This window comes from Salvia splendens, chromosome 18 (assembly GCF_004379255.2).
Source record: "Salvia splendens isolate huo1 chromosome 18, SspV2, whole genome shotgun sequence".
Lineage (NCBI taxonomy): Eukaryota > Viridiplantae > Streptophyta > Magnoliopsida > Lamiales > Lamiaceae > Salvia > Salvia splendens.
Window position 1 is genome coordinate 24,611,182 of NC_056049.1, and position 14,411 is coordinate 24,625,592.

General features: G+C 38.9%; 2 protein-coding genes and 1 pseudogene across 2 annotated transcripts; 2 read left to right on the plus strand and 1 right to left on the minus strand.

Annotated features, from left to right (window-relative positions):
* Positions 1-214: 214 nt before the first annotated feature.
* Positions 215-3,590, plus strand: LOC121775704 (probable sugar phosphate/phosphate translocator At3g11320). Its single transcript, XM_042172727.1, has 4 exons — positions 215-1,101; positions 1,728-1,831; positions 1,947-2,175; positions 3,097-3,590. Exons 1-4 carry the CDS (start codon positions 652-654, stop codon positions 3,241-3,243), a joined length of 930 nt encoding a protein of 309 aa, XP_042028661.1. The 5' UTR covers positions 215-651; the 3' UTR covers positions 3,244-3,590.
* A 224-nt stretch (positions 3,591-3,814) lies between these two features.
* Positions 3,815-7,942, minus strand: LOC121776985 (annotated as a pseudogene).
* A 1,516-nt stretch (positions 7,943-9,458) lies between these two features.
* On the plus strand, positions 9,459-12,648 carry LOC121777749 (sedoheptulose-1,7-bisphosphatase, chloroplastic-like). Its single transcript, XM_042175099.1, has 8 exons — positions 9,459-9,707; positions 9,796-9,918; positions 10,747-10,932; positions 11,105-11,186; positions 11,257-11,478; positions 11,902-12,002; positions 12,108-12,179; positions 12,259-12,648. The coding sequence occupies exons 1-8, from the start codon at positions 9,609-9,611 to the stop codon at positions 12,538-12,540; spliced, it is 1,167 nt and encodes a 388-aa protein (XP_042031033.1). The 5' UTR covers positions 9,459-9,608; the 3' UTR covers positions 12,541-12,648.
* Positions 12,649-14,411: the final 1,763 nt, after the last annotated feature.

Consider the following 14,411-nt stretch of genomic DNA (forward strand, 5'->3'; position numbering starts at 1 on the left):
GTCCACGTCCTATTCCTCAATAAACAATTAATTTCTCAATCGAAATTTTAATTACGCCAAATATTAATTTCAACATAGAAGTTAAATTCTCTTGTTGTATTTTTCCACATGTTAAGACGTTTCCTCGAATCTTCCAATATCAAAACATTTAAAATAAATAACTATTCCATCCGTGATTAGTATATTAATAATTATTCCTAATTAATCAAATTAATAAAGTAATAAACCCTCTGCTAATCAAATCCTTCGTCGGTCGTCTCTCTCTCTCTCACACACACACACACACACAACGCGCTATTCGTCTCCATTTTCAGCTCTATTCAAAGTGTAGCATTTCCATTTTCAGCAATTCAACATTCGTTTAAGGTATAAGCATTAAGAGTTTCTGAGATTTTGATTTTTTTTTCTGCGTGTTGACGATTTGGTGCTGAATCTGAGCCGTTGAATTTTACGATTCTACCACCAATGCAACTCAGATCCCTTCGATTTAGTCCGTCGGTTTTCCCCTTTTTGAGCCCTATTAGATCCGTGCTGGATTTTCAGTAAACCGCGCTGTAGAAATCCGTCGATACTCGATAGGATTTGGGGATTGTATAATTTCCGGTTGTTTGATTAATAAATAGGGGTATTTGTAAATTGAATTGGCCGAGGATGGTGGCGGCGAAGTCTCAGGGGCGGCTGTTCACGATCGGGCTGGTGGCGTCGTGGTACTCGTCGAACATTGGGGTTTTGCTGCTGAACAAGTATTTGCTGAGCAATTACGGGTTCAAGTACCCAATTTTCCTGACGATGTGCCACATGACGGCGTGCTCGCTGCTCAGCTACATCGCGATCGCGTGGATGAAGATGGTGCCGATGCAGACGATAAGATCTAGGGTTCAGTTCATGAAGATCTCGGCGCTCAGCTTGATTTTCTGCGCTTCCGTTGTCAGCGGCAACATCTCGCTCAAGTACTTGCCGGTCAGCTTCAATCAGGCGATCGGCGCCACGACGCCATTTTTCACTGCGGTGTTTGCCTACTTGATGACGCTCAAGAGGGAGGCGTGGTTGACTTATTTGACATTGGTTCCTGTTGTTACTGGAGTTGTCATCGCGAGTGGGGTATGCCTCTTTGCTTTGATTGAATTGTGGTTTGGTTAATTTTGATTTGTGTTTTGGCCTTTTGATTTCTCTTTATATGGATTGATATGCCTACTTGGCTTAATTGGATGCATTGATTGTGTTAGGCAGCTTGGATTTGGTGATGTTCTATGAGGAAAATATGAGCAAAAGAATAATCTTGTATCATGTGTTGCAATGCAACTGTTAAAGAATTGTTATGCTAGTTAAGAATGTGTTGGTCAAATGCCCCTCTTTTGCATTTTGGGAAAAAGAGCTTCTTTTGGTGTTACCATCAAACTGATGTTGGTCTGTTTGCAGTACTTCTTTGGTAGCTTGTGTATTTAAAGCCATATATTGTAGCGTGGGCTATTCTATTTTCTTTGCTGGTGGAGGTTGCTTTCACTGGATCAGATTGAGATCAATTTTATGGGGCCATTATGATGATGGTGTTTCTGTTTTTACATTTTGTATGAGAGATTCGTTGAAGCAAGGGTTGCCTGATATGTTGGTTCTAATATTGATACAAATTTCTTCGGCACAGTGCTCCAATTTCCCTTCTTTTCATTTTACTATGTGCTAGTGACGCATAATTTGGTTCTAATTATCTACCTCTTTAATTGGTGTAGGGTGAACCTAGTTTCCATTTGTTTGGGTTTATCATGTGTGTTGGTGCTACAGCTGCAAGGGCACTCAAATCAGTGGTTCAGGGTATTTTGCTTTCTTCCGAAGGGTAATAATTCTATACTATAGCTTACCATGTATTTTCCTGAACTTATCATAGGGCTAAGTTAATTATGTGATTTATTATCACTTTCATATTCTGATAGCCCTCTTTCTGTCTGAAGGGAAAAACTGAATTCTATGAATTTGCTCCTCTATATGGCTCCTATAGCTGTGGTATTTCTACTTCCCGTAACTCTCCTCATGGAAGAAAATGTTGTTGGTATCACATTGGCCCTTGCAAGAGAGGATATCAAAATCATATGGTTATTGCTGTTCAATTCTGCACTCGCATATTTTGTAAATTTGACCAATTTCCTGGTCACAAAGCACACCAGTGCCCTCACTCTTCAGGTACTTCTTTCCCAGTAAAAGTACTCCACCATTTTACGGCAATAATGTCAAAAAATTGTCTCCTTTGTCAATTTGCTTGTTGGTTGATCTTGACTCTGGTTGCTTTGAGTCATTGTTTTTTTACTGGCTGATTTTTGTTTTCAACTAACCTTTAGTCTCCTATTTCCAAAAGGGTAGTGAATTGAAAAGTTAATGGGACGGTTGGAATGATTGCTGTGTTTGAAGCAAAATGAAATAACAATATGATATATGTCTCTCATTGTGTTTACTGTGATTGTGAGAAATGTATGCATACCCCTCCAAAAACATTTTTTGTGTATTTCTTTATTCATTTAATTGGAGAATAATATGCCCGAGGTTGGTTTTGAATCAGTTATACTCTTCTAATCTAAATCTCTGCTTTCTGAGCTATCCATTCATTTATTCATGTAAACTACATTTGCCAATATTCACCACTCCTTCGTGTTACGTGCACCTTTCTAGGTCTGTCAATGCATGTCAGGTACTATCTATGTTAGTTTCTCGGTTCAATCTTGAGCGTCTTTAGATGTAAATTTGAATTGGTTGTGGAGAACAACAATTAGTTCCACCATTAAACGTGGGCTATAAAATGCTGAGGCTATGCTTAAATGCTTGGTATCTACTGCATGAAAACCAGAACATTTTAGAAACTTATGGTTCAGTTTCAGCTAAGCATGTCATGAACGCCTTCAAAATGTACAGAAAAGCTTCGACTACTCTGAATGAATTGTTGGGTAAATACACATTGTTTTTAGATTCTTGACTTGTCATTGTGCTCTGCCGGCTATCTGCGACTGGTTGACATAACATATCTATTGCATCCATAACTTCCAATTACTGTACTCCTTGTTTATAATGATGGGAAACCTTGGTTGCTAATTTCATTATGGGTTCTTTCAGGTCCTTGGAAACGCTAAAGGCGCAGTGGCTGTTGTAGTCTCCATATTAATTTTCAAGAACCCCGTCTCTGTCACTGGAATGCTTGGATACTCACTAACAGTCTTGGGCGTCATCCTGTACAGTGAAGCCAAGAAGCGTACTAAATGAAGGAACACGTGAAGTCTTTGAACTATAACCGTCCGTGTCGTGATATGAAAAGGTGATACCATTTGATAGAAACAAATTCAGTGAGTATCGGTGCTGTGCTGTGCTGTGCTGGGAGTGTATGGAATTTTGTCCCGGAAGGCATGGGCGAGGGCGCCAAACTGTACCAACAAACCGTCACCTGATTAGCTGTGTAGGAGTTTTTATTGCATTCAGTCTCGGTTACTAAATCAGATCTTTTTTTTTGTGTATTTCACTGCATTCTTTCCTCAACTCTGACACTTCATGTTATTATACTTAATTCTTTTGACATCAGTCAATTAGTGAAATGAAATCAAAGTTATGGAATAGATTTGACATGTTGACACCTTTTCAATATTTTCCTATAGGCACCAAAAATGGTGCCACTTTGTATTGCAAAATCCCATTATATTCAAAATTACTGTTGGAACTTATTACAAATATCATTATGAGGTTGGAGGGGTGGTTAAGTGTTAACAAATGACATAATTAAACATGTTGAAACTAAATTTAAAGCAAAGAGAATACAGTTATACAAACTTATCTTCTTCAATTTCTTGATTTTATACAAATTAATGTAGAAAGCTTAAAATTTCACATAGAAAATGCATCTGGTAAAAGGAAATCTCATCGACCGTTCATCATTCTATCAAACAAAAATGGAATATTCACAAGAAAAAATTCCACCAAATTACCTTCTCCGATCAACCATTGAAAATGAAATCCAAAACCGCAAGAAAATCCTTCCAATAATACAGGTAAACAATCAAAAGCAAATCACAGCAAGAAATCGAGCCAACCTCGGATGATACAACCGTATCCCATCGGAGAAACGGAATCTGTTCTTCATCGTCATGTTTGGGTACAAAATCCCCCACTGTTCCCCTCCCGCCGCCGCATCACCGCTTGTACCATTCGAATTGATGATTGTACCTCTCTGAATCCCCTCATCAAACAGAGGCGTTCCAGATCCAGATCGGAGATGCGTTACAGGCCGCGCAAGTACATCTCGGCGTAGTTTCCGGCGTCCTCCGCCTCCGATCCGGTCGGCCAGTGATACGATCATATCCATATCCCAATTATTTAGTTGCATATTTGATTTACCATATCTTTTCCATATTTGTTTAGATATTTATTTCTTGTTCATTAAGTTAGTAGCATTATAAATAGGAGTTATTGTTATCACTTTATTCATTCAATCAATTAATGAAATTAGTATTTCGTCCAACTTGGCTTGAGTATCAAGTATAATTTTCGTTCCTTATTTGCTGCTCATCGGAGAACGTCCGAGAACCGGCAAATCGTGAGCCTTCCTTCGAGCTTGTCGAAGGATTGATCATCCTATCCGTCCGAGAAGATCGCCATCCGGTCACGTTACGGAGGACGTCCGTAACAACTGGTGCTTTCATCCCGTACTCATCCTCCATAAAAAAAAAAAAAAAAAAAAAAAAAAAAATACCACCGAACCCTCCACTCCAACATCATTTTTTCCCGTATTAGTTATGGCTACTTACCACCAATATCAGCCCCCTCCTTCTAGCGCCAGCGGCGACGACCAGCCGCGATATCCGCGCCGCAATTTCCAGGCTGCCGCCGAGGCGCCACACGATGTGGCAGGAACAGCCGCGATTTTCTCCACCGGGTTGGAGAAGATCTTGGCGCGATTTGACAGAATGGAACTCAGGCTGGAGAAGTTGGAAGCGCCGCGCGTTCCCGAACCTGATCCCCCCTATTTCTCGGACGAACCTGATGACGAAGGGTATCACTCCCCGCGCGACGCTTGGGCGGCAGACGACGATGTCCACCAGCCTTTCATCCACGGACGACGAGACCGTGGTGGGGATATCCGTCGTCGACGAGGCGCTGCCCGCGCATTACATTGGCGCGACGACTGTCTTCAGCAGCAGAACGTTCATCGGGCGCCGTACCGCGATCGCCCCGAGCCTTGCCACCGCACGTGCTGGGACAGGCCGCGGGATCGATACCTGGGGATGGAAGAGTCCGAACAACAACACTATGTGGACTTCTATTCCGGATCGAGGCGTCGCCGATCTTGCTGGGATCCGCCCTCCCGTACATCCGGTTGTCGTGTGGGAGAGATTCGCGCTCCTCCGCTGCCGGAACCACCGCCACAGCCAGTACCAGAACCAGAACTGTTGTATGGCCCCACGCCAACGTGGGAGCCGATGGAGGCGATTGGTAGGCAGTTCCCGGAGGTTCGCCTTGTGGACAAGGCGATTTTTAACGGAGGGGGGGTTGATACGAGACCCCCGACACCAGACGCAACAGCAGAGCAGCATGTCGAGCGGGATCATGCCGAGCTGGAGCATGCCGAGCTGGAGCATGCCGAGCTGGAGGCGACAACAGCCGAGCAGCACGACGCAGCGCTTCCGGAGCCGAGCAGCACGACGCAGCCGAGCAGCACGACGCAATGCGTGAATGACCGAAGTGAAGAATTGATTGTGCCGAAGGTCATCGCTTCATTCCCTGTTGTTCAAGTGCAATCCAAATCTATTGTTGAGAATTGTTGGGGCAAGAAAGGAGATAATGCTTACACCGGTTTGTGCATAATTGTTGGTGTCTATGTGGATTTGAGTATCAGTGATGTTACAAGTATGAATCATCGATCAACATCGCTCGATACCGATGCAAGGTTGATCCCTCCGCGCAATGACGTGTTGGATTCGAACATTCTTGGAGGCGTGAACAAGCTTTACGATTTGGCAAGGAATTTTTCCGGAAAAATCGGGTCTCCTTTGTTGATTTTTGACAAAGGTGATAAAGGGAGATATTCAGTTGTTCGATATGTGTTTGATCCAGGAGGAGACGCCTCGCAAAAGCTTTCGCTTTCAACTCTCGTCAATGGTTCATGGTTCTCACCTTGAGGACAAGGTGGATTTCAACCGTGGGGGAGTTGATACGATCATATCCATATCCCAATTATTTAGTTGCATATTTGATTTACCATATCTTTTCCATATTTGTTTAGATATTTATTTCTTGTTCATTAAGTTAGTAGCATTATAAATAGGAGTTATTGTTATCACTTTATTCATTCAATCAATTAATGAAATTAGTATTTCGTCCAACTTGGCTTGAGTATCAAGTATAATTTTCGTTCCTTATTTGCTGCTCATCGGAGAACGTCCGAGAACCGGCAAATCGTGAGCCTTCCTTCGAGCTTGTCGAAGGATTGATCATCCTATCCGTCCGAGAAGATCGCCATCCGGTCACGTTACGGAGGACGTCCGTAACAGCCAGCCGGTCTCCGCCACGATCACCGGCACATTCTCGAAGAGGTTGCGGTATCTGGCTCCGGTGACGTCGTCGTCTCGGAAATTGAACGGATTAGTTTGAAACAGGAGGAATCGGATCGGAATTTCGGAGTTGATTCTGAGGATGTGGTAGGGATGGAGGTTGATTAGGAAGGAGGAGTTCGTTTCGTCTAGGAATCGGAGGAGGGGGTGGACGACTAGAGGATCCGATTGGCTCCTGGAATTTAATATAGATATTAAAGTTGATACATAAAATAATAACATAAACGAAAATAAAAATTTATAGATGAAGTACTTATTTTTTTTTATTGACACAAAATAAAGAATAGGAGATAATTAAATAAGTAACATAAATACATCACTTAAAGAGTTATTAATGAAGTGAAATTGTTACAAGCTTTGGCCACTGCAGCTGTTTTATTAGTGGAGATTTTAATACTAGTATTTAATGATCCTTTTTGGTGTTTATGGGACTCTCTTAAGTCTTAAGTTACTGTAGTTTTTTAATTTTACTGAAATTCATATTTTTTTCATTATTTGCGTATAAAGATACTATTTGATTATAAATTATGGAGTACTGTATGAAATATGAAAAATAAAGGAAAAAAATGAGGTGTGTGCCATGAATAAAACAAGTGAAATGCAATTTAAAATTTTTAATGCATGTAATTGCTAATGCCCTAACATTGAATATATCTCCTTGTCAAGATTTGAATTAATATTGTAACTATAAAAAAAATGTGATGATTGGGCGAATTTTTTATGGTAATAAATGCAGGTAATAAATATAGATCACGACACAGAAAGTTACGTGGTTCGATTTACTGAGGTAAATCTACGTCCACGGGAAGAAAGGAGGGCAAATTTGTATTGCTTGATCTGGATTACAGCTTACAATACTGACTTGCTATATGAGATTCGATATCTAGAGAGCTTAACCCTTGTCTATCTGATCTAAGTTCTATTTATACATTTGAACCAAGATCGTGGCTTGCAGGTTGACAACTGCTTCATACCACTAAATAGATCGTGGGTGTAGTGGAGGTCGTGGAGGTCCTGCATGGGTCCACTATCTCCTTGTTCGGTCGAATACTGAGATCGAACTGCTGAACTTTGCCGATCAGCCGGTCTCCTCCACGATCACCGGCACATTCTCGAAGAGGTTGCGGTATCTGGCTCCGGTGACGTCGTCGTCTCGGAAATTGAACGGATTCGTTTGAAACAGGACGAATCGGATCGGAATTTCGGAGTTGATTCTGAGGATGTGGTAGGGATGGAGGTTGATTAGGAAGGAGGAGTTCGTTTTGTCGAGGAATCGGAGGAGGGGGTGGACGACTAGAGGATCCGATTGGCTCCTGGAATTCGGCGGCGGAGGAAGGGGAGAGGAGGAGGAGGAGGGGAGACATTTTGTTGTGTGGGGATTGGGGTTTTTGAGGGGAAGAGAGGTTTATCAATGGCGTATGTTAGCTGGGATTTGGCGCCAAATTCAGTTAATTTTCGGTTTGAAAGAGGGAGAAAGGGGTGTATGGTTTGCTGTACATTTTTTTGACATTAAGAGCATCTCCAGTGGGCGGATGTCCCACTCGGACATCCCGAAACACCTCCCGCCACGTCACTAGGACTTCCCATCCCACTGTCACGTCACTAGGACATCCCCATTCACAATCCGTCCTTCCCATCGCCCTTCCCACTAGGACTTCCCGAATAAAAAAAAATCACAAATTCACAAATAAAACAATTTACGTTTACGGAAATAAAATTTCAACACGAATACGAACGCGAAAAATTAACAACTTCATTTAAAAAAAACATACATGATTTAAAAAAATAGAGTTTAAAAAAAATTAAAAAAAAATTTAATTTTTTTTTAATCGGAGTTTAAAAAAAATTTAAAAATCAGACGTCCGACCCACGCCACAATGGCGGACGTCCGCCCGCCCGTCGCGCCGACGTCCGAGGACACCCGACGTCCCAGTGGCCCGTCGCGCACGTCCGACCGGACGTCCGCCATTGGAGATGCTCTAAGTAAGGAATGATAATTAAAGAGACTCTATGAGTAAGTAATATGAATAAAAATCTATGAAAAGTAATTAAAGATGTGAGGTTTTGTTGTAAGATTTTATTCAAATACGTAATAATTTTATTTGTTCTTGTTTCTCTCCTTTTCTATTCTATCTCATTTTTTTTATTTTGCACAAATCATAGCATCACTAAATAAATTAGTAATTTAATATAGATATTAAAGTTGATACATAAAATAATAACATAAACGAATAAAAAATTTATAGACGAAGTACTTATTTTTTTTATTGACACAAAATAAAGAATAGGAGATAATTAAATAAGTAACATAAATACATCACTTAAAGAGTTATTCACGAAGTGAAATTGTTACAAGCTTTGGCCACTGCAGCTGTTTTATTAGTGGCGATTTTAATACTAGTATTTAATGACCCTTTTTGGTGTTTATGGGACTCTCTTAAGTCTTAAGTTACTGTAGTTTTTTTATTTTACTGAAATTCATATTTTTTTCATTATTTGCGTACAAAGATACTATATGATTATAAATTATGGAGTACTGTATGAAATATGAAAAATAAAGGAAAAAAATGAGGTGTGTGCCATGAATAAAACAAGTGAAATGCAATTTAAAAATTTTAATGCATGCAATTGCTAATGCCCTAACATTGAATGTATCTCCTTGTCAAGATTAGAATTAATATTGTAACTGTAAAAAAATGAGTGAACAAATTTCTATACATTAATATCTATAGATAATTAGATTGGTATTTCTTCACTTTTTCCAAGACCCAAAATATCAAGGGTATTTCTTCACTTTCTATACATTAATATAAAGTGGACTTTACAAATTGAATATACAAACAAATTGATGATGCACACCCATATCCCAAGCTATGTGCCACCAACATCTAAGCCACAAATTAATGTGAGATCGAAATCACACCCCCCAACTTATCTCTTCACTCCCAAATGGTAATGTAACCCAAGAAAAAAGAATCAGTTAATCCAGTTACTCAAGAACATCATCTTGTAATAACCCTAAACTTAAAGATGGAAGCTGCAATGGCATGCTGTACACGTGTCGCAATCTTGCCCAATGTTTCCTCTCATCAGCAATACTCTGCTGCACTCCCATCGTCTCGCTCAAAGGTTTCTTGAAATTTTTTTCTTCTTTTTTTTGGGTGATTTTGCAACATTGAGTTGAAAGTGATTTGGTTTGTGAAATCAATTGGTGCAGAGCTCAAAAGGGAGCTCTATATTCGGGGAGTCGTTGCGGGCGGCGCCGAGATCATCGATGAAGGCGAATGGGAAGAGTTCTTCTTCCACCCTTGTGACTAAGTGTGAGATTGGAGACAGTCTGGTAAGAATTACTCCCTCCATCTATTACCAATAGTCTTGGCATTACACATGGATACAGAGGTTGAGGGATACAGAAATACTATTATCTTAGTAAATATTCACTTTAAAAAAAACTTATGTTTCATGGACACAAAAATTAAGACGAAATTACTTGCGGTTGGAATTTTTTTAAAAATAACCATAATTTAGAACGCAATTATCTTAATCTTTTGGTTTTTAAGGGTGTTTTTATTTATGTCCTGTAATTTTAGTTGTGACACTAACAATAATGACATTTTATGAAGCGCTGGTGGTGTAATTAAACATATAAATTAGTGTCTTTAGTAGCATTAAAAAGTGCATTTATCTGATATTTTTTTTGTTTCAGTGGTTGCATGTTTTAGGATTGAGTTTGATTGTTTGAGAAAATTGTCTGAAAATTCATGAAATTTGGACAAATTTTATGAAGTTCGGATTTATTTTCAATAATCCCATTGTGCAGATTTTTAGTAAAACTGTAGTATATGATATTATAATCGAAAAACTATGTGTGGATGTTATCGCAAATGATTAAGCGATGTCGTCTATTCATAAACAAAATAACATTGTGTGGTTTAAAAATATGAATAATATACAAAGAGATATAGAAAATGTTGTTAGTGCATGATGAGCCTCAATCTATTGAAAAATGAAGCTTACTAGAATCGAAGGTGACTAATTTTTATAGACAAACTCGAATAGAAAATATGACTATTGGTTGTGGACAGAAGTAGTATTATCGTTAGGAACACACGAGTTCTATTTTCTGGATTCACCATTAATGATTGTTGTTGCGAAATGTATATTACAGGAAGAATTTCTGTCAAAATCGACATCGGACAAGGGGCTGATTAGGCTGATGATGTGTATGGGAGAGGCACTGCGAACAATTTCATTCAAAGTTAGGACAGCTTCATGTGGTGGAACTGCCTGTGTCAACTCTTTTGGAGATGAGCAGCTTGCTGTTGATATGCTTGCTGACAAGCTTCTCTTTGAGGTTCACTTTCCTTCTTCGATCACCCTTTTTGTGTCTTGATGCGTATGTACGAGTGTATTTTCTTTGGTTGCAAATTTATCGTAAGAAGAGAATGAATAACAAAGGACAGGAAGTCCAAAGTCTTTACTTTATTCTGGCACGGATTTTAAGAAATGTGAGTTTAAACGCGTAGGCATTGCAATACTCTCACTTCTGCAAGTATGCTTGCTCCGAGGAAGTCCCAGAGCTCCAAGACATGGGAGGCCCTGTCGAAGGTGTGTATTCGTACGAAATCTCGTATTTTATTTCATCAGTGATGTAATTATGATATCGGATTCGGAGCAGGAGGATTTAGTGTTGCTTTTGATCCACTTGACGGCTCCAGCATTGTGGACACAAATTTCACAGTTGGCACAATCTTTGGAGTGTGGCCTGGTGACAAGCTCACCGGAGTCACCGGAGCTCAGCAGGTTGCTGCTGCGATGGGGATTTACGGGCCACGAACGACATATGTTCTCGCCCTCAAGGACTGCCCAGGGACGCATGAGTTCCTCCTTCTTGATGAAGGTATGATTATGAATGATGAATTTGTAAAGAATTTTTGTCATCATCTAATGACATAGCATTGGAAAATTTTCTATCTGTCCATGAAATAAGATCTCATTTTGGCATTTCAGAACCTCCACGATTTTAAATTCTAATTTACTTTTTTTTCATTTTTGGCAAATGCACCCAACACTTCACCCAATCAATATACTCGTATTCTATTACTATAAAACTAATACTCCATATATTAATGGAACCCCATTTCACTTACTTTTTTCCACCAACTTTTCTTTGCATTTTAGAAAATTCCACGTCGGGTCGAAGTGAGATTTTAAATTGTGGATGAAAGGAGTATATATTAGTATCTGCTTCATGGAACAATGTGTTACTAATACTCATTATATATTAGTGAGATTTTAAAAAAAATCTCTTTTTGCCTTGAAGGAAAATGGCAACATGTGAAGGACACAACATCTATTGGAGAGGGAAAGATGTTTTCACCTGGTAATTTGAGGGCTACATTTGACAATTCTGATTATGCCAAGGTCTTTTGTCTTCTTATCTTCCTTTTCCACACTTTTTTTCTTCTTCATGTTTTTCATGATTTAAATTTGAATATATAAATAACGGTATAAAGTTCGAATCCACAGCTGGTCGACTACTACGTTCGTGAGAAATACACATTGAGATACACCGGAGGAATGGTGCCCGATGTCAATCAGGTACGTCTAAACCCTAAATCCTAAACAACGAGGCGAGATCTTAGTCAGGCTAAGATGTTATGTGTTTTTTGGGATGTAGATCATTGTGAAGGAAAAGGGAATTTTCACAAATGTGACTTCACCAACTGCCAAGGCCAAGCTGAGGCTGCTGTTCGAGGTGGCGCCTTTAGGGTTCTTGATCGAGAAGGCGGGCGGGTACAGCAGCGACGGAAAGCAGTCCGTGCTGGACAAGGAGGTCATCAATCTTGATGACAGGACTCAAGTGGCCTATGGATCCAAGAATGAGATCATTCGGTTCGAGGAAACCCTCTACGGGTCATCCAGACTCAAGTCTGCTGCGCCGGTCGGGGCTACTGCTTGAGGCCATCTTGTCTAGCTAGAGCAATATGGATTTTCTACATGTAAAACTATGTCTTGATGAATATTAAAGATGGAAATATATCTTGATCATGAGTTCTTTGTTGTCAAACTCTTTTTATTTTTGTCTCAATGATGCAAAATTCTTGTGCAATGCTAGTTGGGACTTTGTCTTTGTAGTTTCCAAAGCATTTATTGTGCAAAGAATCATTTTGCAATCTCAGATACTACTAAAAAATAGTACTATTTCACTTTCACCATTAATAAAAGTAAATTGACATTTCATTAACTCATTCCATTCCATTCACATTTAATTTAAGACTCCTTTTCGAAGATAGGAGGTTATACATTTTTGTCTTCAATTAAAAGGATTTTTTCAGCGAAGTATACAACTTACTCCTATTTTTGTAAGGCTATAAAATAAATTCTATTTTCTTGCCTATTTACTACTACGAACAATCAAACTATGACTATATTTATTCCATTTTATAGGAATATATAGATCACTATTTTAGACTTTGTCAATGATGCGGAGATATTAATTTACAAGAAGCTCAGGAACTCTTACACTACAAAAAAAGGGGAATTAGTGATGGAAATTAGTGACGGCCACTGAAATTTAAAGAATTAATGACAGAAAATGAATGAAAAACGTCAGTCACTAATCTGAACTTACCAAGACAGCTGCATTTCATTTCCGTCATTGTAATTTTAGTGACGGACAAATTCTTGTCTCTAAAAAATATTAGTGACGGATTTGTCCATCACTAAAATTACAATGATAGAAATGAAATGCAATTGCCTTGGTAAGTTCAGATTAGTGACAGAATATTCTGTCACGAATTAGTGACTGTCGTTTTTCATTCATTTTTCGTCATTCATTCTTGAAATTTCAGTGGCCGTCACTAATTTCCGTCACTAATTCCCCTTTTTTGTAGTGTTATATATATGCCTAGCTAGATGTTTTTTGAATTTTTTATTGATAAATAAACATAAATTTTAAAGGTAACACGGTGGAATCGAATCTGTAATTTTTGGCCTTGGACATAACTACTCTACCACTAGGTTAACACACGCACACTTTAAGTTTTTGTTTGTATATTAAATGGATAATCTGCAAGGACATGATTGAATCGAAAAAAGAAATCTTTGTTCTACCTCCTATTTTTGATGAAGAGAATGAATCTTTTTTTTCTCAAAGAATCACAAAAAAAGAAGCTGTCCTTATAGATATTTCATATTTGCAAGAAAGCAAGAGTTCTTGACTTGATAGCATGGTTTTCCTTAGCCATGTGCAAGAAATTTTATGTCTGTTCTTCAAGAGGCATTGTTGATGCACCAAAACACAAGGTTTAAAACATGTTGATAGCACTCTACCATTTCACTCAATAGACAGGTGTTCGAGTCACCACAGAGGTAAATCGGGGTTATCTATACAAGTCTAATATCAATAGAGTTGAGGGTGCTATTGAGATCTCATCTAGAAACTCTGTCACACTCTTTGAACAAATTATTGTGATTGTGGTGAAGAAAAAGATGTGTAACTTCTCAACATTGGAAAAAGGACATTTTTGAGCCAATAGATCTATGCTGTTGTGGGAAATGGAAAGCTAGAGGCTATAGGGTGTGTAAATGGTCATTTTTATAGTGTTGCTTATTTGTAAATTCATGTAATTTAACTTATTTTAAAGATTGATGATGCATGTTTTAAATGAAAACTATTTCTCAACTAATAATCTTTTCCTTTGTCGTTTAGCCCAATTACCAACTCCTGCACTGCACAGTTTAATACCCTTCTGGAATACTTGCTAAGACATTGCACCTAAGCAATCTATTCATACATAGAAATCATTCACTTCCACCTCTTAATTAGTA